The 25,018-nt window shown below is 51.8% G+C and overlaps 11 protein-coding genes across 11 annotated transcripts; 8 read left to right on the plus strand and 3 right to left on the minus strand.

The window, feature by feature from the left end:
* Positions 1–352: 352 nt before the first annotated feature.
* Positions 353–2,145, plus strand: N7474_010783 (RING-H2 finger protein; the record flags this gene model as incomplete). The annotated part of the gene is made up of 4 exons (XM_057202193.1): positions 353–577; positions 640–1,027; positions 1,083–1,629; positions 1,695–2,145. The coding sequence occupies 4 exons, from the start codon at positions 353–355 to the stop codon at positions 2,143–2,145; spliced, it is 1,611 nt and encodes a 536-aa protein (XP_057047477.1).
* Positions 2,146–2,870: 725 nt separating this feature from the next.
* On the plus strand, positions 2,871–4,388 carry N7474_010784 (aspartate aminotransferase; the record flags this gene model as incomplete). The annotated part of the gene is made up of 3 exons (XM_057202194.1): positions 2,871–3,332; positions 3,389–4,231; positions 4,287–4,388. The coding sequence occupies 3 exons, from the start codon at positions 2,871–2,873 to the stop codon at positions 4,386–4,388; spliced, it is 1,407 nt and encodes a 468-aa protein (XP_057047478.1).
* Positions 4,389–4,856: 468 nt separating this feature from the next.
* On the minus strand, positions 4,857–6,209 carry N7474_010785 (uncharacterized protein; the record flags this gene model as incomplete). Its single annotated transcript, XM_057202195.1, has 3 exons — positions 4,857–5,097; positions 5,184–6,016; positions 6,081–6,209. 3 exons carry the CDS (start codon positions 6,207–6,209, stop codon positions 4,857–4,859), a joined length of 1,203 nt encoding a protein of 400 aa, XP_057047479.1.
* A 1,134-nt stretch (positions 6,210–7,343) lies between these two features.
* On the minus strand, positions 7,344–9,215 carry N7474_010786 (putative PB1 domain protein; the record flags this gene model as incomplete). Its single annotated transcript, XM_057202196.1, has 5 exons — positions 7,344–7,373; positions 7,427–8,563; positions 8,611–8,946; positions 8,995–9,144; positions 9,201–9,215. The coding sequence occupies 5 exons, from the start codon at positions 9,213–9,215 to the stop codon at positions 7,344–7,346; spliced, it is 1,668 nt and encodes a 555-aa protein (XP_057047480.1).
* Positions 9,216–12,706: 3,491 nt separating this feature from the next.
* N7474_010787 (uncharacterized protein) lies at positions 12,707–13,931 on the plus strand (the record flags this gene model as incomplete). The annotated part of the gene is made up of 4 exons (XM_057202197.1): positions 12,707–12,888; positions 12,945–13,138; positions 13,219–13,288; positions 13,349–13,931. 4 exons carry the CDS (start codon positions 12,707–12,709, stop codon positions 13,929–13,931), a joined length of 1,029 nt encoding a protein of 342 aa, XP_057047481.1.
* Positions 13,932–14,663: 732 nt separating this feature from the next.
* Positions 14,664–16,754, plus strand: N7474_010788 (glycoside hydrolase family 31 protein; the record flags this gene model as incomplete). Its single annotated transcript, XM_057202198.1, has 1 exon — positions 14,664–16,754. The coding sequence occupies one exon, from the start codon at positions 14,664–14,666 to the stop codon at positions 16,752–16,754; it is 2,091 nt and encodes a 696-aa protein (XP_057047482.1).
* Positions 16,755–17,198: 444 nt separating this feature from the next.
* Positions 17,199–18,144, plus strand: N7474_010789 (uncharacterized protein; the record flags this gene model as incomplete). Its single annotated transcript, XM_057202199.1, has 2 exons — positions 17,199–17,575; positions 17,961–18,144. 2 exons carry the CDS (start codon positions 17,199–17,201, stop codon positions 18,142–18,144), a joined length of 561 nt encoding a protein of 186 aa, XP_057047483.1.
* A 228-nt stretch (positions 18,145–18,372) lies between these two features.
* N7474_010790 (transcription factor domain-containing protein) lies at positions 18,373–20,087 on the plus strand (the record flags this gene model as incomplete). The annotated part of the gene is made up of 3 exons (XM_057202200.1): positions 18,373–18,914; positions 18,967–19,486; positions 19,566–20,087. 3 exons carry the CDS (start codon positions 18,373–18,375, stop codon positions 20,085–20,087), a joined length of 1,584 nt encoding a protein of 527 aa, XP_057047484.1.
* A 979-nt stretch (positions 20,088–21,066) lies between these two features.
* N7474_010791 (opsin family protein) lies at positions 21,067–21,819 on the plus strand (the record flags this gene model as incomplete). The annotated part of the gene is made up of 1 exon (XM_057202201.1): positions 21,067–21,819. One exon carries the CDS (start codon positions 21,067–21,069, stop codon positions 21,817–21,819), a length of 753 nt encoding a protein of 250 aa, XP_057047485.1.
* Positions 21,820–22,203: 384 nt separating this feature from the next.
* N7474_010792 (copper chaperone CCS1) lies at positions 22,204–23,110 on the minus strand (the record flags this gene model as incomplete). The annotated part of the gene is made up of 4 exons (XM_057202202.1): positions 22,204–22,727; positions 22,781–22,915; positions 22,968–23,040; positions 23,093–23,110. The coding sequence occupies 4 exons, from the start codon at positions 23,108–23,110 to the stop codon at positions 22,204–22,206; spliced, it is 750 nt and encodes a 249-aa protein (XP_057047486.1).
* A 173-nt stretch (positions 23,111–23,283) lies between these two features.
* N7474_010793 (uncharacterized protein) lies at positions 23,284–24,778 on the plus strand (the record flags this gene model as incomplete). The annotated part of the gene is made up of 2 exons (XM_057202203.1): positions 23,284–23,849; positions 23,911–24,778. The coding sequence occupies 2 exons, from the start codon at positions 23,284–23,286 to the stop codon at positions 24,776–24,778; spliced, it is 1,434 nt and encodes a 477-aa protein (XP_057047487.1).
* Between the last annotated feature and the right edge of the window lie 240 nt (positions 24,779–25,018).

Raw genomic sequence — 25,018 nt, forward strand, 5'->3', positions numbered from 1 at the left:
ATAATAATCGTAATACGTCCTTGGACTTACTCCGAGCCCTTGACTCCTCCCTCCGCCGACTATCATCGGAAAAGTTGCTGTTAGTCCTGGACAAGGTCAGCACGGATCGTGTCGATCCGGGCGAGCGCAGTCCAGATCCCGCGATCGAGGGCTGTTGGACTTCCCCCATTCGTGACCCGTTCGTCATGACTTGCTGCGGACCGGTTTGTACCCTTAAATAATGCCCACTCTGCTGCTTTTCGCTTCCCTGACTTCCCTCTGACTTACTCCGTGTAGCCTGCAGAGTGGAATGCCCCCACACTGCCCCATCCGCCAACTCCCGTGAACTCATCATCGTGGGGGAAGGCTGACCATGTTCGCTTCTCTTCCGTCCTCTTTCTTCCTCCTCTTCCTCCTCCTCCTCCTCCCCTCTTTTCTCTCTTCCGCCCGGGCCGATCTCACCGTCGAGCCCTCCAACAGTCCCCACGATATCTCCAGTGTCCGCTACCATCTACACAGCCACATCAGCCTGCTTAACAACCAAACTCTCGCTCCATTGACCGACGCCTTGACTAGCCTGTCAGACGCCCAACTCCAGGTAATTAATTAGATTCTGTCCGGTCGCAACCCACGAAATGACCAACTAACCGCCTCACGTAGGCATTCAATCTCACTGGTCCTGCGGTCGCTGTCACCCCCAGCAATTCCTTCACGCTGCCCAAATCATCCATTGCCTGTATCTCCTGTGACCAATCAGAATATGAACTGTCGGGTTTTGTGAATGCCAGCAGCACCGTCAGCAACGTCATCTCCTCGGGAAAGGCTCTAGCCATCCTCCTCTACAGTGAATCGGCCGGGCATTGCGACTACTCCTCCGATGAGAACTTCGCCAACGTTTTTACTCTGCTAAGTCCCGATGCTGCCAAGGCCCTTCTCGATTCCATCGGCTCTTCTCTCAGCATCCTCTCCGCCATGTCGACGACGTACATTCCAGCGGGCTCCACGGATCCGCTCGGCGCCCAGCAGAATAACGACAGCCCCAACACGGGTATGTGCTGATCGACCCCAGATAGATTGCGAGTGGTCCGTGCTAATTGTATCAGCGATGATCATCCTCTACAGCATCACGGGGATCATCACCGCGCTCTTCCTGGGGATTATTGTCACGGGCGCAGTGCGTGCCCATCGGCACCCGGAACGATATGGACCCCGCCGGATCGCCGGACGGGCACGGCAAAGTCGAGCACGAGGTATAGCCCGAGCCATGCTCGAAACGATCCCCATTGTCAAATTCGGCGACAATGAGGACAGCGTCGAGGCCGTCAAACGGGACGTGGAGATGACCATGAACCCCGACGAATCGCCCCGGGAGCATTCTCCGCCTCGGTCAGACAGTATTACCGCGGTAGAAATGACTGCACCAGGCGACCCCAGGCCGTCAACGCCCGAACAACCTTCCGACCGACCCCAAACTACCGCTCATGAATCCAAAACCGATGTGGCCCCCGACGCGGGCAACTTCTCTTGCCCGATCTGCACGGACGACTTCATCAAGGGCCAGGACCTCCGCGTGCTGCCGTGCAACCACCAGTTCCATATGGAGTGCATTGATCCCTGGCTGGTGAATGTGTCTGGCACCTGTCCTCTCTGGTTTGTCCCTCTCTCATCTTCTCCCTATCTATTATCTGAGCGCAGACTTACACAACCCTCACCAGCCGCATTAACCTCAACCCGCCGCAAGCCGAAGAGAATGCCGAGCAAGGAGAGGGCGAGACCGGTGAAAACACCAACACGGAGGCCACCCCCGATGGTACCGCAACTCCGACGGCCGATGCAACGCACCATCACTCGCACCGACGGCTGACAACGCTCCTGCACAGCCACAGCCCTCTGAACGCGCGGCGCATGCACGAGGCAACCGTCGAAGAGCGCCTCGCTGCGCTCCGACGGGTGCGCGAAGAGACCCAGGGCCAGAGCCAAGTCGAGGGATCGCGCCCGAGTCGCAGCAGACTCACGACCCGTCTGCGTGACCGGTTCCGCATTCGCACCCGCGCTCATGGCATCGAAGGTTCGTCTGGGGTGCAAACACCGGCTGAACCCGCCGTACCGGCCCCGACTCCCGCGGCCCCGACTCCCCCGGCGCCGGCTGCTGAGTCTGAGACATGATCTTATTTTTTTTTTTATGTTCTGGCGTTGGCATGACTTATGATTCATTGATTGATACACTTTTTTCTCTCCTTTCTCATTTTACCAAGATGGACGGCGTTGGGCACACCTATGGGAAGAAAAGAATGCGCGGCTTGATTGGTTTCTCTTCGATGTGATTTATTATGTTTGGTCTTGGTCTTCTTGCATATACTACTACATGTGTGTATACATCCTATGTACAGGTTATAGGGGGGGATCATGGATATTATTCTGCATACAAGGAAAACATATGTTAAGTTTCTCAGCTCCACACTCTCCCCGGCTGGACTCGGATCCTTTCACTTCTTATTACTTTCCCCCACGGAGAAAACCCCCGACTCCACTTGCGCCTTTTTCGTTGTTTGGCCCCTGACACACCGAATTACTCAGCATCGGGCCGCCCAGCCTGTCACGGGGATTCTGGCTGGCAGCCTCAGGTGTCAACGGCCTTGGGCATGTGAAGCAGGTGCGTCATGGGCCAGGAAGACCGGCGGGAGTAGGCCGAGGTAGTGATGGAAGAGAAGAGAAATATAAATAACTTACCTACGGAGAATTGACTAAGATCTTGACTCCAAAAAAAATATTACTTCGTTAGGCCCACCCCCTCACCATTCCCCCCATCCGGTGAACGCAAGCAGACAGGCAGACAATCGGTCCCGTCCGGGGTAAGGTATTTAGTGATCATCCAAGCCCAGCCCGCCAACATGGCCCCTTCAACAACATCTTCTTCTTCCCCCTCCACCCGTCTCTCTGCACTCTCCAACCACATCATGGGTTCCACAACTCCTGTCTTCACCGCGCAAGCCGTGGCCGCTGCGCCTGAGGATCCCTTGTTCGGTCTCATGAAGGCCTATCGCGAGGACCCCGCTGAGAACAAGGTTGATCTGGGCATTGGTGCCTACCGCGACGATAATGCGAAGCCGTGGGTTTTGCCTGTTGTTAAGAAGGTATGTAATGGCCCATCCGCTCTCTCGTTCTCCCTCTTATCTGTCGCTACTCATTGCGATTGCCATTCCCTGCTAACGAGACAAAAGGCCGACAACGCCATCCACAACGACCCGACCCTCAACCACGAATACCTCTCCATCGGCGGCCTGCCCGAGTTCACCGCCGCCGCGCAGAAACTCATCGTCGGGTCTGATTCTCCCGCCATCCGAGAGAAACGGGTATGTCCTCGCGAAAACACCCCCGATCACACTACTACGTGCTAACGCCCCACCAGATCTGCTCCCTGCAGACCATCTCGGGAACCGGCGCCGTCCATCTCGGCGGACTCTTCCTCTCGAAATTCCACCCCAACAAACCAGCCCTCTACCTCTCCTCGCCAACATGGGCAAATCACCACCAGATCTTCACCAATGTCGGCCTCACCCTGGGTAACTACCCGTACTTCTCGAAGCAGACCAAGGGGCTCGACTTCGATGGCATGCTGCAGGCCCTCCAAGGCGCGCCCGCTGGCTCAGTGATCCTGCTGCACGCATGCGCGCACAATCCCACAGGCGTCGACCCGACCCAGGAGCAGTGGAAGCAAATAGCGACCGTCATGAAGCAGAAACACCACTTCCCATTCTTCGACTGCGCCTACCAGGGCTTCGCCTCCGGCAACCTTGCGCGCGACGCATGGGCGATCCAGTATTTCGTCGAGCAGGGATTCGAGCTGTGCGTTGCGCAGTCCTTCGCCAAGAACTTTGGTCTGTACGGCGAGCGCACCGGCGCGTTCCACTTCGTCTCTGCGCCGGGCGCTGACGCTTCCAATGCATCGGCCCATATCGCCAGCCAGCTGGCCATCCTGCAGCGGTCAGAGATCTCGAATCCGCCTGCTTACGGGGCTAGGATTGCTAGTCGGGTCTTGAATGATCCGGCCCTGTTCAAGGAGTGGGAGGCTGATCTGCGGACTATGAGTGGGAGGATTCAGGAGATGAGGAAGGGCTTGAGGGCTCGTCTGGAGGAGAAGGGCACCCCGGGAAGCTGGGCGCATATTACCGATCAGATTGGCATGTTCAGCTTTACGGGGTTGAGCGAGGCGCAGGTTAAGGTGTTGAGGGATAAGTGGCATGTGTACATGGTGAGTCTCTTCCTTTTCCCTTTGGAATCATTGGTGCAGGCTTGCTGACGTGGAGCCACAGACCAAGAACGGCCGCATCTCCATGGCCGGTCTGAACTCGCATAACCTGGACTACTTCGCCGAAGCTGTTGACAGCGTCGTCCGTGAGACTTCTTAAGCTTAGGCTTGGGTTTAGGCTTAGGGCTTCTGCGCAAGCTCAAAGTTAGCCTGACGCCGGGTTGAGGGTTGGATTCCTTTCTATATACACTCTTGCTGTTGTTTTGGGCATCTTCAGATAGTTACGGTCAGCCGGACGTTGGATGGATGACTGTCGTGCTGTGCACTGCATTCTATTATATGTTGTAGACCTATGTTTGGGATTTCTGATTGAATACACTGAGATTTTTGGTTGGGTCTTTGGCTTGTGTTTGTTGTTAGATGGTGATATTATCATTGCGTGAATACCTATCTATATCGAACTCACCTCGGATTCAAGGATGTTGCACAGGCTGTAACCCTGGGAATAAGGTAATATATACATTGCTACTTGGTGTATGCAACAGGCGGAATACCATCAACCCCAGAAACCACCGAGGCCAAATGAATATACAACAGACAACCAACCCACCTTTCCTGACATACCCTTCTAGAAGACCAAATCCCAAACCACAAGCCCCGTACACAACCCAACAGTCCCCCAAAACACGGCCTGTGCCGTACTCCGCCTCTCCGTTGCACGCTTCAGCTCGCGATTGCCCTTGCCGACATTCGACGATGTCAACTCCGCGTCTGTGACCAGCTGCGTGATGAACTCTTCTTGTGTGGAGAGGTGGGAGACCAGCGTTTCTTGGAGGGAGGAGATTTCTAGAAGGGATTTTTCGGCGTTTCTTTTGATAGTGGTTTGGTGTTAGTGTTCTGTACCGATATCTCCGAATGGGAGACGTGAAGAAGGAAGCAAGAGGAGAATACATACTGGACTTTCCCCAGGGTATCCTGATAATGTCGTAGCATGGAGTCGTTCTCCTCTGCAAAGAGCTGCAATTGCTCCGGCGAGAGCTGTGCTTCGATCTGTGCTGTGTCCGCGTCGCTGAGAACCGCTGCGTCGGGTGTTGGCTGCGGCGGTGGTTTCGAGGGACCGCCGTATGAAGCCGGATTCGGGGATGTTTTGCCAGGCACACCACTGCCACTCGGAGACGAAACATCGTTCACCCCAGACCCAGCACTTCCAGCAGCAGCCTTATACAAAACACTCTTCTCCTTCTCGCGCACCCTCTCAATGCGCTTCTCAACCATACTCCGCTGCACACTCACCGCGCCCTCCAGCCCCCGTCTCAGAAACCACAGTACACCCTCCCTAACAGTCCGTATAGCTCGCGCACATCCCTCGGCATGAATCTGCTCTTCAGATTTCCCCCGGCTCGACTCTGCATCATCGCCACCACTCTCACCCAGTGCGCCGGCCCCACCAGCCCACCGCCAGAGCAGCGAATGCGCAGCGCCGTGTCCATATTTCTTGCGTAGCACTGTCGCTTCTGTTTCCACGCGGAGGGACTCCGCCGAGGCGAGGTTGGAGATGGAGGCTGCTAAGTCGCGGAGCAGGAGCGCGGTTGAGGAGTCGACCGCATCACGCTCGGGGTCGGTGAGATGGGTTTGTGTTTTTGAGGGGGCGTGACTGTGGTGTGGGTTGCTGTTTCGGGATTTGGGATTCGTGTTGTTGAAGCTGGTGTTGTGGCGCGGGGCTGTGGTGGAGAGGTAGGCGTGCCGGATGGATTGGAGGTATTGCAGTAGGGATTGGATATGTGAGTTCTGTTTTCGCGCCAAGTTCCATTAGCTCAATTGTAGGTAGGTGTTAGTGTAGGTGCGGACTGACGATTCGGTATGCCTCCTTCAGGAACTCGTCTGCCGTCTCTGTGCTTGGTAGACGGGATTCGGGGGTAGGTACTGGGGCTGCATGCTTGGCTGAGAGCAGCGTGTTGAGCGCAGGAGTGAGGTCGGTCATGGTTGCGTTGGGTGGTGGTAATTGGAATTGGAGAGCTGTCAACAAACGTCAACGTCGATCCTGCGTATTTGGTCCGTGTCGCGTCCCGGAGCGGGCAGTTCCTTGGACCGAGCCACGGCCGCAGCACAGCTTTGTTGACCTGAAACACTATATAATATTATTTTTAAGACTGTGGATAGTGATTTACCTAGATATTGATGCTACAGATAATAGAACTGATAAAAATAGGCCTCTAGATGGCGGAACACAAGCCTCATTGTGTTCTCGTCGTTATCTCGAACCTGAATGTATATTGGGAGGAGTCTTTGTCTGCTTCGGAGGACTTACTCCCAGTGGCTTTCGAAGTTCTCAAAGACAACCTTTTACTGGATCACATCACCTACGACCACCTACCACACCTAAGACTGCTGGCAAAGCAGAAGCGGTCAACTCGCGCGTTCCTTGTTTTTGACATTTCGAACACTTCCTATCATCCTGAACTGGGACATTTACCAGAGCAAAACAAGCTTCCTGTTTCGATTTTTCGGCTAGACCGGAAAGTGCAAGCCTACCCGGCAAGCCGTCCCATACAGAACAAGGTCAACAATGATATTGCCCGCGTTCACAACAACAGCGGTATAAATAGCCTCCCACCCTTTGTTACTGATTATACGTCTGGATCACCGGTATATCTCAATCCACGCGACCCTTTCGCTGCTAATGTGGCTTCGCATGCCCTATTTCAGTGTTAGCAGGTATGGTTGAGTGCCATCTTTGTTAGGAGCTTAGACCGCTGGTTTATATCTATGGACTCCGTGTATCCGTACATCTCAAGAATTTACCATCGGGCTGTGTACCTTGGGTACATTTTTGTCACCTTGAATACGGAGTTGATTGTGTTCGACAAATAGAGCCCGCCCGTCTACGCGCTTGGCTGAAAGCTTGACCTGTTAACACCACGAATACGAGCCATGATTCCAACGTCCTGATCCCTCTAAGATGACAAACACAGAACAAAAGGGGATATCTCTCTGAAAACGATGCTGGTATTCCATTCGCAGGACCTAGGGTATAGACAAAACCAAGATGCTAATATCAACAAGCCGGCAAATATTAAAACGCCCCGAACCAACGGCCTCAACCCCAACCCCAAACTCAAATCATAGACCGTTCCTCCACCCATATCTAGGACACCGTCAGCATCAGTATCACCAAGATGAGATAAAAAAAGAACCTACCTCCAATTTTCCCATTTCCGTCCTCTCCCGCCGAGCGACCTCCCGGGCCGAGCTCAGCAACAGATCCAAATCCTCTTGGTCAACCATGGTAATCATGTCACCATCATCCTGTACTTTCATCTTAAGCGGACACCGGAACCCGAATTTCTCGCGGATGCGCGTTTCGAAATCGGCGAATGTGACATCTGACGCAACCATAATATACCGTGTATCGTCTGGCGCGTGCACTTTCGTTCGGAAGCGTTTGACATCGGTTCGCTGTCGCGAGGGACCACGCCGCGTGGCTCGCCCGGGAGATTGTGTTCTCCGTTGCGATACCAGTGAGTCGCCTAGGGTGGCACCGACAATATCAAAGGCTCCGTCGTTGGGAGCGTCTCCGTCACAGATGTCGCTGTCATACTCCTCTTCCTCGTCAATGTATTGAGGTGGTTGGTGTCGGTGTCCTCGACCCCAGTTAGGGTTATTGGCATGCCGCTGTGGTGGAGAATTGTACGAATCTGTATCTGCGTAGCTCCCAGCGGGGGAATAGGCAGTGTCGCTGAGATTCCTTCGGTGTCCTCCTTGAGGTTCGCGAGTCCAAACTCCAGGATCTTGCGCGAAGCCTCGCATGTTATTTCGTGACGGCGGCGGCCCGCGAGGCTCTGATGCTGTTCGCGTAGTTCCTATCCGGGGTTTCTCCATTGAGACTTGCGCGGGGCCTCCAGGGCGACGGTCTAGACTGGCACCTGTCCGGTCCAGATCGAGACGTGGCGGCCGGCCGCCCCGTAGAGACGATGGGCCATTGTGTAGAGATGCGCTGCCACTCCCAGAGGCTGAACTTTCCCTTGCTGTCCTGTCATCGGGTGGCGGTGTGGGTGGAAACACATTACGGTTCATTGGAGGCTCAGACTGCTGTCGAGTGCGGCTGCTGAGATTCTTGTGAACGAGGTTCGTGGCCGCAAACGATACTCCCTCTCGGTCTTCAAGTGCAGCGCGATCAATTACCAGCGGTCTCCACTGGGACTCTGCTCCTTGATTGCGGTCAGATGCGGCGATGAGTCGGGCTTTGCCTAAATAATCTTTGGTTTTGAGATTCTTGACTTTGGCTGCGTTTGGCCGGTAGAGAACCCCGACTGGGATTGAGAATACCGTGTAACCCTGGGGGCGTGTGAGTAAAATATCATAAACGCGCAGAGCAGACATACATCAGCATTCTCACGTATCGCATCGTGAATCACATCATGGTCTGTCGTGACTTTCTCCTTTGCGGCATACTGAAGATCCTGCAAGCCCGGACCCATTTGTTGTAGGTAGATGTAGCATAGTCCACGATTGAACAACACTTCACACGAGTAAAGGCGGAATTTGAGGCCTAGCTGCTCGTAGTCGATCGAGGTATTCCCTCGCAGATACAGCAGTGTATCATTGAAATTGACCAATGCTTCTTCGAAATCTCCAAGCAGGAAATTGGAAACGCCTTGCTGAAAGTAAGCAATTGCCAAATATCGGTCGAGCCCAACTGCGCGTTGGTAGCATTCCACCTGCGGCCGTCAGCGAAATTCATCGTTTTGTCTGGTGGTTGGACTTACTGCCTTGTCATGTTCCCCGAGAGTTGCATATATAACCCCGCAATTGAAAAGGATCTTCGATGTATCCGCAATTGCATCAAAACAGCGGAGAGCTTCTTCGAAGTCTTGGTTGTCATAAGCGTCCAGAGCCTGAACCCAAGTTTCAATTTCCTACCGACGAGCCGTCAGCTCTCGAGTTCCTGCGTGCTAGTCCCCGTATCTCTCACCTGTTTGAGCGACATTGCAAAATATGCCGACCTCCTCCGCGCCTAATGGGTGTATATCGGTGGGAAGGGACCGCAACGGGGAGTGCTGCTTCCCATCCGAAACCCTTAAGGACGCGAGGACAATCTCTTTGGGCGTGTTGATCTCCAGGCCACTGCCAGTGGGTTGACACAGGTCACGACGCATCCAGGGGAATCCCGATATTATAGCCACTTGCGCAACACCCCAAGTGGTGGAAATCCAGGCCCTCCAGAAACAGATAGTCCGCCGAAGTAAGGTATCGTGAGTCGCACGGGCGTCTCAGAGGATGTGGCGGGGGGATTTGAGGGATGGGAAGCGAAGATCTGAGTCCACCAGTAATTTTTCGATCACAACACAGTCTGAGGCAAAGATCGCCGACGGTCGATTGGTGAAATCGTTTGCTGCAGCCACAAGAACCAATCTCGCGGTGTGGTATTAATAGAAGGCTCCCCCTAGTCGCACAAATCGGTGGCGGGGAAGGCCAGGTCCCAGAAGAAAGACCGATCTGGATAGCCAAGACTCTGATCACGATCCTGCGCAGATTCGAGTGGCTAGATTTGGAGGAAGAAGGGAGGGGAGCAGATTACATGAGATAACCGACATGGGTCGAGGAAAAGGAGAGAAAGACGGATGATGTTCTTGAGCTGCATGGAGGGGCAGGGGGTGACAGGGGAAGAAGGGCTAGTCGGGCCGACTGGGGACAGCAGCAAGCGCCGAGGGGAAAGGACGGTGACGAGTTAAAAATAACCTGCAGGACGGGAGAAGTGAGAGTCCGGAGCACCTGTTTGGCACCCTGACTGGCCGGTTTTGCGCTCGGGATCACTTGTGAGTGGTCTGAGCCTAGGATTTTCTCCGCCTGTCACAGACTTCGCTTGGCGGTCTATACCTGTCAGATAGTTAGTAGTGATTCTGGCCTGGTTGGCCATGGTTATGACGCTCTTCCCCGTGGAGTGGACCCGTTCCCATGGGATCGACAAGGGTGAACGGGCCGCTGGTGTGGAACCCCGTCAAGGATGGATCCATGGGTGGCGGAGGGGTTGAAATGTTAATGAATAGAACGATTTAGTTACCATGGTAAAAAGGAAAAGCGTATACCAATTCTGCGTTAGCGGGGACCGTCTGTCAAACTAGTGTCCACGCCACGGCGCTTGTGAGAGCTTTCTTTGGAGGCATGGAGTATCTGGCAGTAAGCGAGTGGGAGAGGAGAGACACCTCATAATTTGGGTTAGGATAGATACCTGAATTGCACATGGCAAGCAGTTGATCGACCGGGAGAGTATCTTCTATATTCAATAAAGCCCCCGAAATAGAATCTAGCAAAACGATATTTATTTCTTCGCTCGAAGCTTGTACAAAACCGTCAAATTCTTGGGACTAATCCGCTGGCCACCATCACATATCAACCCAGCTCTGCGAACTCATGTGATATTCCGCCATGCAGCTTCGGACGTCCTTGCCTTCGTGCCTCGAACCAAGCAGGAAGATCCTCTCCGCGGGGTTTCCAGATAACACAAATCCAACATTACGTATTCTGTAATGTTCAGGTAGTATCGGTGGTACTTGACAGCGGACAATAGAAACTTCATCAGATTGGTCGGCGGCAGGAAAGAAATCGCCTTCTTCAAGTTCCATTACCTTGCGCGCAACACACGCAGTGGCTCTCGCATCCCAAATTCCTTCTCTATGGAAGAGCGATTCAAGCAATCGGACTGCCTGTAGTCTGAGGTGATGGACTCGACATTTCACGGCCACGTAATAGAGGGGCGCAATGCAGCCCACATCCACAATAGACCTCGCAATGTTAACACGATTATCAACCGGGATTGTATCCCACTCAGCCCTGCTGACATCGTAGAGGGTTCCCATTTGCTTCATTAAGCGAGAAAATTGGTAGACTTGGGTGTCGGAGGCCATTTCATTGTCGGGATATGAGCATAGCTCGGCCATTATGGTTGTCATTGTATGATATATGCCCAAAATAAGGTATGCCTTCTGTTCATCAAGTGAACCACGACCTTTTATGGTTCGAGTCGAGGCCTTATATGCGGAGTGCCACTGCTTGAGTCTCTTCAATATTTCTTTTTGTTGTCTGATTGACGCAGGATAACAGGGTGGATATGCGTTCCCTGCGTTATGTTGTCGATTGAGACGGGCCAAACGCAAAGTTTTATGCATTTGACTGTCCAATGATTGCCATGCTTCTTTGATAGAGAGAAACTTGCGAGGGAAGGAGACCTGTTCGTTCTTTGAGGAAATGAAAGCGATATCGAGTCATGCTCCACGGGGAGCAGATTGGCTTCCTTTATAATTTTGAACCCGTTTTGAAGATGTGATTGGGCAGCCCCAAAGTGGCCACGAAGGAATTCAAGGGAAACGAAGATTACGCATGCAATGAGGATAGTTTGGAAGGACACCCTGGTTTTTGCCGCAAAGTGGGTGTGTAGATGATCAATCGCCTTGATGTAATGACGCAGAGCAAATTGCTCTAGCTTTTCCGTAGCACTACTGTTGCTATTTGTTGCGCCTGCCTTGTGAACAGCGCTCAACGCTAGGCTGGCATGCAAGACTGCTGGCTCTGTCAGGCTGGCCTGCAAAAGAAGTCTGGACCAAAACTCTGAGATGAATGAGCCAGGAAGCTTGGGAACCGTGCGGTTTCTGAACCAATCAAGGTATTCGTTCTCTAGCGCACTTGTCACAAGAACGGGGGCGCCAGTTGATCGTGGGAGGACAGCTCCACCTCTGCAGCTTTGAAGGGCCTGACAACGCACTGAGGCGTTGATTCCTCCCCAAATACCATAGCCGTCGCAAGAACGGCCAGTCGAAACACACCGGCGACAGGAAGGATGGCTTTCGTCACACTTGACTTTTCGGATCCTAATGCTTCATTAATGTTTCTGCGCATTCTGCTACCCATGTATTTACTTAGTCGTTACTACTTACTTGCAAGTTCGACAGCCGGCCTTGGAGTACATCTTCGTAAAGTCTGAATCTTGATGTTCCGCCGAAGACAAATATCAATGAGGATGGATGCCCGGGACCAGCTTCTTGCCATTGCGGGGCACTTTTTTCTATGCTGCTTATTGATTCGCCCGCTCGGCATTTTGGACCGTCTATTGGATTGACGCTCAGTGGGGTCTCGTCCACTATTCAGTTCAAACATTTCCGGCAAATCTCGGTATGGAATTGCTCGGAAATGGGAAATATTCGAAATTTGAAACTGATTTGCTTGCTCGGCATTTTGGGAAGTCTATTGGATACTCAAAATGTGGAGGTAGTGCAATCCACGGTAAGCTCAGGGTATTATCCACTATTCGTTTCCAGCATTTCGAAAATATCCATATGCAATAGCTTGGATATTAGAGGTATTCGGACTAAAGAGCCTATGTAATCCTCTTTGACAGGGTATAAAACCCCCTCTTATCTCCTTCCTTGCAGAACATAATCTACTCAAAAAGCCTCATCCTCCAAATTCTGTCTTCACTTTAATATGACTTCGACGTTTCATAGTCCTCGCCCCCTTGGCAAGAATGGGCCCGTCGTGCCAGCTCTGGGCTTTGGCTTGATGATGATGACCTCGCCAAGCTACGGTATCCTGCCTACGGACGACGAACGCTTCGCGCTGCTTGACCGCGCAGTTGAGATCGGCGCAACATTCTGGGATACTTCTGAGTAAGTCCAGCTGATCCGCATCTAATTCGCCGCTTGTTTCTTACCTCCGATAAAAGCTTTTATGGTGACAACGAGGAACTCTTGGCCAAATGGTTTAAGAAAACCGGAAAGCGGGATCAGATATTCCTTGCGTCTAAGTTCGGATACGTCAGAGGCAGCAAGACTCTAGAGATCGATTCTTCGGCTCAGTACTGCAAGAAGGCTTGCGATGTGACTCTGAAAACTCTGGGTATTGAGAGCATTGACCTCTGTAAGTTTGTCTTTAAACAACGCTGTCTTTCCACATTCAAGAACCAACCAGCTTACTGGCTTCCCATCGTCGTCAATTAGACTATGCACACAATGTTGATACGGTAACACCAATCGAAGAAACCATGCGAGCCCTTCTGGAACTACAAGCGTAGGCAAATTCATCCCACGGGTGGAAAATGAAAAAAGGAAATTAACGCAAGTTGTGTAGTGAAGGCAAAATCAAGCACATTGGACTCTCAATGGTATCCTCCAACGCCCTTCGACGAGCGTCTAAGATTGGGGCCGTTACTGCATACCAGCCGGGGTATTCTCTCTTTGATCGCGAAATCGAGGGCCCCAATGGGACTGATGCTCTCGCTACATGCCGTGAACTCGGAATCGCTATCGTCGCAGCGACACCCTTGAGTAGAGGTTTACTCACCTCAAGCTTCAGTGGTGGAGATCCCGTCGGCAGTACCGATAGTCGAGGAATGATGCCGCGGTTTCAAGAAGGACAGCGAGAGCATAATGCCAAAGTTGCAGAACAAATCAAGGCTGTCGCTGACAAGAAAGGTTGCACCTTGTCTCAACTGGCTCTCGCCTGGCTCCTGAAGCAGGGAAACGATATCTTCCCAATTCCAGGTACTAGAAGGATCAAATATCTGGAAGAGAACTGGCGTGCTCTTGAAATCTCGCTGACTGACGAAGAGGAAGCGGGTATCAGAGCTATCATTGGAAAGACACCTGTTGCTGGTGGTAGTGTTCCTCCACAGTTCACTACGCTCATATTCCGTGACACCAAAGAGGAATAAGTATCCTCTTGCAAATTCTCTCATTGAACTTCCAAGGTCGCGATAGCTAGGATTGTATGGCCAGTCGATCTTGGCTACCTCGCATAGGGCAAGTGTGATCGGTCCATTGCCAGTCTTTCCTCTCCTTTGAAGTAGCATATATATTCCATTCTATTCGAAAGCACGCGGTTCATGAAACCATTTTATTTTCAAATATAAAATACAATTATCCTTCAACGCTCGTTCCGTGAATAGTATGACTGTCTTGAAGCCATTTTGAGGGTTCACCATATGTTAAAGTTTTGATGTCTTCTCCTTCCCAGTTGCATTGCCCAACTTTCGTGGCGTCACCATGTCTTTGCGCGCTTACCCTAGCTCTGCAAATGGGGCGTACGTACAACATCTATAGTTCCATGTTATTTGCCACCAGATATGACTATTCATCTAAGCTCCTAGATTGTGATTATATTGGAACTACTAATAGACCGCATAGATGCTAAAATATACCTAAAAGGGTTTAGGAATTTACCCGAGGATTTACCCCCAAATCCAAGAGGCTGGAGCCGCTGCGCGGGGGTCTCCCCCACTCTGAGTCGGATGCTTCTTGTCCGGCGGGACTGAGAATTGCGGTGCAAGTTCCAGAGCCAAATTGGCCTAGCGAGAGTGAAATATATGAGACGCATTCCGCGAGTCCGGTGGAATCCTTGCGTTCACTTCCTCCCTGTCGTTGCCGTCGCCGCCTAGTAACTCACCATGACTTTCATCTCTGATGCGTCGTCTCTTACTTTCCGCCATGACAACGAGACCTTACGCTTAGACGCATGGGGCCCAAATGCAATCCGCATCCGTTCCACGCGTGAGCCGTCCTTCCCCGCAGATAATTGGGCTCTTGATGAAACCGTGCCCGCGTCTGTGAAGCTCTCCATCGCGCACGACAAAACTGGTACCCTGAGCAACGGCAAAATTACCGCCACGTTATCGGCTCGTGGCAAACTTCTTCTTACCAATCAAAAAGGGGAGATAATATTGGAAGAATTTTCGCGGAGCCGTGTTGACCCAACTGATCCCAAGGCCAGCGCTCTGCGCATAGAGCCCAGAGAGTTCAAGCCCCGGTTAGGATCCGAATCATGGCACGTCACTGCCCGATTTGAGTCTCTCGATCCGAACGAAAAGATATATGGCATGGGTCAGTACCAGCAGCCTTATCTGAATCTTAAGGGCGCCGACCTAGAACTTGCCCAGCGCAACTCGCAGGCCAGCATCCCATTTGCCATTTCCTCCCTAGGATACGGCTTCTTGTGGAATAACCCGTCTGTTGGCCGCGCTGTTTTTGGGAAGAATATGACGACCTTTGAGGCTACATCCACTCGCATCTTGGACTACTGGATTGTTGCTGGAGACACCCCCGAGGAAATCCTGAGAGCATACACAGACATCACGGGCAAAGTCCCTGAAATGCCGGAGTATGGCCTCGGATTTTGGCAGTGCAAACTGCGCTATCAAACTCAGGAGGAGATTTTGAATGTCGCTCGCAGGCATAAAAAGGAACTCGGCCTCCCGATGGATGTTATCGTTGTGGACTTCTTCCACTGGCCTAAAGAAGGAGAATGGAAGTTTGACCCAACCTTTTGGCCCGACCCTGGTAAGCTAGCACTTTGCTTTCCCTTTTTCCTGCTCTTTGTTGGTGGATTCCAAAGCCACACGATGGTATTTGCTTACACTCTTGCAGAGGCCATGATTGCGGAGCTTAAGTCTCTCGGGATTGAGCTCATGGTCTCAATCTGGCCTACCGTCGACCGGCTTTCAGAGAACTACGAGGAAATGGTCACTAAGGGGCTTTTGATTCGCCAAGACCGTGGCTTGACCCTTGCAATGGAAGGCCATACCAGCTGCAGCCATTTTGATGCCACGAACCCGGCCGCGCGCTCTTACGTCTGGTCCAAGGCTAAAGCTAACTACTTTGATAAGGGGATTAAGGTCTTCTGGCTTGACGAAGCGGAACCAGAATATACAATGTACGACTTCGACAATTATCGCTACTACAAGGGCCCGAACCAGATGATTGGAAACTCATATCCAAAGTTCTACAGCCAAGGCTTTTACGAGGGCATGAGAGAGGCTGGGCAGGACAAAGTCGTGAATCTTGTCCGATGTGCGTGGGCGGGTAGCCAGAAGTACGGTGCACTGCTCTGGTCTGGAGATATCGCCAGTAGCTGGGGATCCTTCCGCGACCAGATTGCCGCTGGCTTGAACGCCGGTCTGGCGGGAATGTCCTGGTGGACCACCGATATTGGCGGATTCCACGGAGGTGATCCCAACGACCCTGATTTCAGAGAACTCTTTGTTAGGTGGTTCCAATGGGGTGCCTTTTGCCCGGTTTTCCGCCTTCATGGTGACCGAGAGCCACGACAGCCACAGTTCGGTAACTCGGGAGGAAGCTGGTGTGCTTCGGGCGCAAACAACGAGGTCTGGTCCTATGGCGAGGAAGTTTTTGCTATTTGCAAGGCCTACATATTACTCCGTGAGAGGCTCAGAGACTACGTTCGCGGTATCATGAATGAGGCTCACATCAAAGGTGACCCCGTTATTCGGCCGTTGTTCTACAGCTTTCCCGGAGACAAAAAGGCATGGGAGGTAGAGGATCAATACATGTTCGGAAACAAATATCTAGTTGCTCCTGTTCTCAAGCATGGACAGCGGGAGCGCCGTGTGTATCTACCTGAGGGTGCGTCGTGGAAGCAGTTTACAGTTTCGGGTGAGGTGACAGGAGAGGCAAAGAACGGTGGGGAGACGGTTGAAGTTGCTTGTCCTATTGGATACATGCCTGTTTTTGAGCGTGTATAAATGCTTATGTTCTAGACCTTACGGAGAAATTTGCTCTTGATGGCGACAGGATAATAACATGACTATTCACAAATTTTTGATTCATGTCTCTTCCAAAAACATTAGCCTAAGTCCGAGTACACACTTACTTCTCGAAGTAGACGATAACCCACCACAAAAACTTAAGAAACAAAAGTCTAAATAAATTATTAAAACTACAGATGACACTACATTGTTCCGAAAGGTCTGGCCTTCGGATACTATCATATGAGGAATCTATGTCAAACTACGCTATGCAGGATCAGTAGCATTGGAGTCAGAATGTCTGACTTCCAAGGTAGCTAGACTCTTGGTACGGTCTACCCTTGATATTGTCATCGCCGTGGATGCCTGACACGAAAGGGACCCATGGTTTTCCTCGCATGGGATGAACTTCGCGTCCTTTGTACATTCCCATCTTCCCGGATGGGCGGCACCCGCCATCTCGAGAAGTGTTGGAGCAAGATCCATGACCGTCGCGAAAGAGGGTACTACCTTGTTCTGGGGCCACGACCGGGGGGCCGGGGGGGGGGGGGGGGGGGGGAGGAATCGGACTACCATGGGCAGCACTCGAATGCCGCCTTCCGTAGAGTATATCTTGTACAACCTGGTACCCTCGACTGGGCTGAAGCACGCTATGAAAGCCGCTACGGAACAATTAAATCCCACTGGAAGATCAAGGATGACGGTGACAAGAAATTATTTCACCTGGCCATTACTGTGCCTCCGAACTCCATAGCGTGGGTGATCACCCCGGAAAAGCAGGGGTCGAAGGACACTGATGAGAATGAATCTGGTGTAGGGTGTTTCTCTGGGGAACATGAGTTTTCCTGCGAGTACATGGACCAGAATGACTGGCCGCCCAAAAGACTGAGAATTGGATATGGACCGGAAATTCTGATGATGAGGAATGACTGTGTGTGAGAGCCTCGTAGATATATATACTGTCTAATTTCGAAACCCTATATTTGGGATGGGGAATTCTGATATTTATTATTGTTAAGAGCAAAATAGCTAAAAAGACAGGTCAATTTAACCTGATAACTCAGCAAGTTATCCATCTATTCTCGGAAGTTCTATGAAAGAGGTGGCCTTGGCGGGATTCCCGTGGGCGTCGTGGTATTTCTATCGGGAGCGGGTCTAGGGAGATGGCCGGTGCCTCAATTCTCATGGATAAGACTTGTCCAGGTCTAGCCTAGATATGGCGGAGATCAATTTTGCCCTCCGGACTTATTATTGCCTCCCTCGGAGTATCTATTCAAACCCGCACATCCCTTGCGGTGCTAAGAACTTGGTGGCTCTGTCCTGCGCCAGTCAGAACCGCCGGGCGGCCCAACCGAAGCCCGAGTGGGCCCCCGATATCTTCGACTGACGGAAGACATCTCCAGGGCTAACCAGGCTTCCAAGGCGTCAGGTTCGATAATTATAATATGACACTAGTTGGCAAACAAAGCGCCTTATCAGGGTGCGAGAGTCGCGCATGAGGACCAACTAGCCCTTTCTCGATCCACGCTTCCATTTCCCCCGGCCCCCAACCGACCCGAACCCCTTGACAGTTCAGAGGAAAGTCGAATTCTGACCTTCACCGCATTTCACGATCATGCCACCGAGCACCAGATCAGAAGAAATATCGCCACCAGTTGAAACAAATGTGCGTCAGCGCCCAGGTGCCGCTTGTGATGAGTGCCGACGCAGAAAGCTGCGTTGCGATGGCCAGCAGCCACTATGCGGCGTGTGTCGAGAGACTGGTGTTGTATGTCAAGTGACGGAGCGTGGTCTGCGGGGACCAAAAAAAGGTCATCTCAAAGCATTGAAAAATCGTATATCGCACTTGGAGGCCATGTTGGCGAGCCGTCTTCCGGCCCAGCAATTACCACAGGGCTCCCAGAGTAATAATCGAAACATTGAGGAGTTGACGCTTTTGACGACTACAGAAGAAGCAGCGGATACCGCATTGGTTGCTACTACAGACTCCCCGCTGCCTAGACTGACTGTGAACCCTGCCTTTGAACATGAATCCGTTTTGACGAATGGATTCCCATCGGTCTGGGGTTCTTCTTCTCATGAGGGGTCGTTGCCGTCGACTTTCTCCCTGGTCTCTAACATCCCTATTCCGCTCACGGATAGCTTGGGTGCTGAACTGTAGGTTTCTGGGTTCTTCCAAGCTTCGTGCGGGCTAATTCGTATATTCCAGGGACCAACTTTACCTAGACCGTGTGCATCAATCAGTACCAATTCTTCACCAGCGGCGGTTTCTGAACTGGTCCAAATCAAGCACTAAGACGGCCTCGCAGAGATGTTTGCAATACGCCATGTGGACGCTGGCAGCTTTACTGTCGTCTCAATTCCGCGAGACTATAGAGCCGTTGTATCAGAAGACCAAGCAAATGCTGGAATCTCTCAGCGTCGAAGGCAACGGGTATAGCAACGTGAGCACAGAACTTGCCCAGGCCTGGGTCCTGGTTGTGATTTTCGAGTCGATGCGGACTTATCACCGCCAAGCCTGGATGAGTGCTGGCCGTGCTTTTCGCTTGGTACAGGCAATGCGCTACCATGAAATTGACCGTCCTGCTGACAAACGTGGTCCTTTGTCTCCTCGGTGTGATGATTTGATTGAAGTTGAGGAGCGGCGAAGAGTGTTTTGGATTGCCTATTTTTTGGATCATGTCATCTCCATGCGCGACGACTGGCCGATTACATTAAATGAGCATGTGGTAAGAACCGCACTGTGGACCAATCAGAGAAAATAGTGCAGACTTTGTGGACTAACTGACGCTTTCTGACCATTAAAAGATATGTACTCGGCTTCCTGCGCCAGACGGGGAATTTCAGAGCGGGCAGTACGATCTGGGACCGTTCCTATCCGAAGCCATGACGGAACCTACTCTCAAAGCACGGTCCTCGTTCAACGAGTGTCTCATCTTAGCTACTATTTGTGGGCGTTGTCTACTTCAGAGTCAACAGCACCACATTTCCAAGGCATATGGAGACATGTCACTAGACCGGACGGAGCAACTTCGATCACTGGAAAGCTTGCTGACAACTCGACTTCAAGCCTTGGAGCAATACTATCCGTCACCCACTGAGTTCTATGATCCGCTACTGCTGTTCGCCAACATTCTAGGCCAAGCAACTGTGATTTACTTCTGCAAAGCAATGAAGGGCTCGACGGGAGAGTCTGCGGATATTTTTCAGTGGAGTAGCGAGCTGTATACCTATCATAGGCGCGCTTTGGAGGCTTCTGGGGCAATCATCCTTCTTGCCACGACGCTGCGCGAGCTGCCTTTCTCCAAGGTAAGCGTAATATTTCAATAACTGCAATCTCTGCTAATCATCCCTTATCCAGATCCATCCGTTGATGCCTATTCCCTTATTTCTTTGTGCTGAATTTCTCTATGAGAATATCCATCTTGGTGAATCTTTTCAATTACGTGCTCGAGAGCTGTTTCTCATTCTGCGCGACTTGAAAAACATCAATAACCACGACCAAAGCTACCTGGATCTCCTGCCGCAATCATGTGTATCCAAAAGTAGCGAGCTATTTGGTTTGAATGTCGATAGCATTCCCATTAATATATAAAAATATCATGCTTGAAAAATCACCACGTATGATTTTTGGCTGCCGTTCACGTAAAGAATATTATTCTACCTAGGCAGATAAATTTGCTTTTCAAGTGTAGTCCTATAAGCCAAGTTTGCGACTACTCGATAGGCTGATGTGTTGCTCGGAGAAAAAGATCGGAGAAAAGTTTCAGGAACCAAACCCACGCACCGGAAACATTTCGCCGAGCGCCCTATCCTGGGGCCATGCGAGTAAGGGCAACTCTTCCTCGGCTCCAGAAATGAATTTTTTACTATCAATAGAAATCGGCTATGTAAACTTCACCCCGAGCTCTATCGCACGGCCCCCGAATGTTTATTCACCGTCAATGAATACTCTCCTAAACGGTCATCGGCCAGTCGGCCTCTGGGAATCCGATGTATCCCGTTCATCACCCTTATAGCAGTGACTTTCCTATATAAGAAAGACATTCCTCCACAGATACATGCTCACACACTACGTCTGCATACCAATTTGTCCATTGACTGTTATATATTTCGAAGAAGCCAATCTTGTCAATTTCAAAATGAGTCTTTTGGCGCGAGCAAACGATGGACTTGGTGAAGCTCTCTCCAACCATGGATCAGATTGGCTCTGGGCTGTCACTGCCATCTATGTAGTTTCCTTTGTGAGTACTTCTGTTACGCCATCCCTATATTTACTGGGCACCGGACTCGTCATACTGTCGTGCTTATGTACTCACATGCGATCATACAGATCGGCCTTTTGGTACTATCTTTCGCCGCCAAAGAAAGCGAGAGGGTCTTCCACTACCTTTTCACCGTTGCCCTACTGGTCGGCTCCATAACCTACTACGCTGAAGCCGCTGATCTTGGCTGGAGTGCCGTCGAACAAGTCGATGATCTCGGAAATGGAGTCATTCGCCAGATGTTCTATGCCAAATATATCAACTGGGTCGTGGCCTTCCCTTCTCTCGCCCTAGGTCTTGGTCTAGCCTCTGGTGTTTCCTGGACCACCATCTTCTGCAATATCGCTATCGCATGGCTGTGGGTCGTCAGCTACCTCGCGGCTGCTTACACCACCACGAGCTACAAATGGGGCTTCTTCGCATTTGGCACATTCTCCTGGCTCATCCTCGCCATGAGTACCATCAACGAGAGCCGTGAAGCCGCCGCCCTGCTTGGTATTGAACGCGACTACCTTGTCCTCGCTGGCTGGGTGAATTTTCTGTGGGTCCTTTACCCAGTCGCCTTTGGCCTCACCGACGGCGGTAACATCATTGGCGTCACGGGCGGTTTTATCTTCTTCGGTGTTCTCGACATACTCATAGTGCCGGTGTCGAGTTTTGCGGTGTTGTTCTTTGCTCGCAACTGGGATTACCGCAATTTGAACATTGCATTCAGTGACAGTCGTCCCAGCCGAGAGAGTGAGATCGCGAAGACAGAACGTCCTGCCAGTCCTGCTGATAATGCCGCAATTGCTTAAACTCCATTTGCAACAATCAGGCTGTCAAATGCTGAGGTTCTTTTCCTTACTTAACGAGGCATTGAAACAGCAATCCAGGGCCAGAGGATGCGGAAGGAGTCTGCAAATGTTATCAGTGGGGGATGAGGGTGATGAGGTTTCGGTGCGATCACTTTGCTATCAATTCAAAATGGTCATTACATGGCAAATCTAGCACATACGACGTCCCGAAACAAAAGTGCAAATCCCGAATGAGCAGAGCTCTGATTAGAATAATTCTAGGAATGCCCAATCCTTTAGACTGATAATCAACTAGTACAAAATAGGGAATGCGGGCCAATCTTGACATATTTCCTCATATGATCATTGTATGGGTTGCTAAGTACAGATCCAACATCATTAATATCAAACCATGCCTTGACCAACCTGCTCCTGTCTCTCCTGCCAAACATTCTTCCCCGAACATGAGCATACCATTTTATCATTATCCCACACGCCGGCGCTGCGTGCAATAACACCGACAAGCGTATTCGGGTCCTCACGCTTAAACGGGCCCTCCTGGCTACTCGAAACCACCATACTGCGGCCAATCAACTCCCAGATCGCAACTGGACGGTCCAAAAACACATTTCCCCGGCCCTTCTCATCGACATCCACGCTACCAAAAATCCCCCGCGGCTCTTTGGGTGGCGCCGCATCGGGGCCGAGTACCTTCGCCTTGAGAGACTCCCAGATCCCACCAGTTGACACGGCGCCTTGCGAAATGTCTCCGGCTTCTCGGACGGTGGCCTGATAGCGGCCGGGAGCGAGGCCGTTGATAGTTAAGTCGACTAGGGTCATATTCGAGGAGATTTGGACCATGCGTGCGAGGCCGCGGATCTTGTTGGAGACGGTGGAGGAGTGGGTTTCCAGGATGCACACGGCGGAGCCTAGGATGAAGTTAGCTTATCCGCCCGTTGGAAGAAAGAATAGACTAGCGTACTGTTTGTAGAGCCGCTGCCACGGAGGATCGCATCGCGGCCGGTGTTCTGGATCGCGGATACTATGGAGCTGGGCGACGCCGTGCCCTCGATGAAGACGAGCTGGTCTTTGAGGCTGACGTCAACGTTGTTAATTCCTGAGAGAAGGTTTAGTCAAAGAGCGCATTGGTCGGGGAGAAAGAAGAGTACCTTTGAGCTGATTCAACGCGCTGGAGATGTCCTTCACGCAACTCTCGCAGTTCATCGGGACCGCGAAGGTCGTCTGCGCGCGAATTGTGTCAGACTGAGCAGCAGACAAATACGAGCATCCATACCTGGAATGGTTCAATCATGGCGACTAATAATAACGAGGAGGAGTATGAAGAGAGGAAAGAAGTCGCAATGGAATGATTGATTGTCTGATTTGAAATCGGCGGAGATCGGCCCGGCCCAAGCCCAACGTCATTTCTGCACTTCCTTACTATTCTCGCACCTTCTTCCACCTGAATCGCCGCACCGGCACACCATGTCCACGGCCAAATCCCGTTGGGCAGACGAAGACCCTGAAACTGAGGCTATTATCGCCCAGCAGAAACGCGAAAAGGAAGCCAAGCGACGCGCCAAAGCGGAGAAGCAGCGCCAGCTCGAAGTCAAGGCCCAGCAGACACAAGCGCAAGCTCCGCAAACCAACACACAAGCCGCCAATGGCGAAGTCGGACCCCCCAAGAAGCGACGGCGGCTCTCTAATGATGCCGCCGAGACATCTGGATCCGACGCGAATGCCCCAGAAACCGCACAGCAAAAGAAACAATCCACGTCCCTCTTGCGGTTCCCGGCGCGGGAATGGGGAACCTGTCGCCATGTGGATAATTTCGAGCGATTAAATCATATCGAAGAGGGCTCATATGGCTGGGTGTCACGCGCGAAGGAGATCACGACGGGCGAGGTCGTTGCGCTGAAGAAGCTCAAGCTGGAGAACTCGCCGGACGGGTTCCCCGTTACTGGGCTGCGGGAGATTCAGACGCTGCTGGAAGCAAGACATCCCAATGTGGTTTATCTGCGGGAGGTGGTGATGGGGAATAAAATGGACGAGTATGATCTTCTTTCTCCCTTGATCTACGCAGCACACAGATATACTAATCATGACCCATAGAGTCTTCCTCGTCATGGACTTCCTAGAGCACGACCTCAAAACCCTCCTCGACGAAATGCGCGAGCCCTTCCTGCCCTCGGAAATCAAAACCCTTCTCCTACAAATCGTGGGCGGATTGGAATTCCTGCACTCGCAGTGGATCATGCACCGCGACCTGAAGACTTCGAACCTGCTCATGAACAACCGGGGCGAGATCAAACTGGCCGATTTTGGCATGGCCCGGTACTACGGCGATCCACCGCCGAAACTGACCCAGCTTGTTGTCACGCTGTGGTACAGGTCGCCCGAACTGCTTCTCGGCGCGGACAAGTACGGCCCGGAGATCGACATGTGGAGCATCGGGTGCATCTTCGGCGAGCTGCTCACCAAGGAACCACTGCTACAGGGCAAGAATGAGGTCGATCAGGTATCCAAGATATTCGATCTGACAGGCCCGCCGAATGCGCAGACCTGGCCTGGGTTCCGGTCGCTGCCGAACGCCAAATCTCTCCGTCTGCCTTCATCTTCATCATCGGCTACATCATCCGGGAAAACGCCTCTTCTCCCACGTTCCAGATTCCCGTACCTCACAAACGCAGGCCTATCTCTACTTTCAAGCCTACTAGCCTTGAACCCAACTTCGCGCCCAACAGCACAGCAGTGCCTCTCACACGCATATTTTAAAGAAGACCCGCGCCCGAAACCGCGCGAGATGTTCCCGACATTCCCGTCAAAGGCGGGCATGGAGAAGCGGCGACGGCATCACACGCCCGAAGCGCCGAAGCGAGGGCAGGAGGCGCCGCAGCTGGATTTTGCGGGTGTGTTCGGTGGTGCGCCGGGTGGGGATACCGGGGAGGCGGGTGCTGGGTTTGCGCTTAGGTTGGGATGAAATGTCAAGACTACTTTTCATATACCAGGTGACTAAAACTTGGAGCTCAATGACGACTATGTGCACTATTATTATTGGAGATTTACGAGAGATAATTAGGTACTATGGCCATACAAGACAGTTTATGGGCGACGTCCAAAAACGAAATCGCTGCATTTGTTCCTGCTCAAGTGCTTAAGGATACAGGTCAGGGATACAAATAACTACGCAGTTTTCGACGCGTTGAATCATAAAGTGGAC

This window comes from Penicillium riverlandense (genome assembly GCF_028828495.1).
Source record: "Penicillium riverlandense strain IBT 135883 chromosome Unknown utg000011l_segment0_segment0, whole genome shotgun sequence".
In the NCBI taxonomy this organism is placed as follows: Eukaryota; Fungi; Ascomycota; class Eurotiomycetes; order Eurotiales; family Aspergillaceae; genus Penicillium; species Penicillium riverlandense.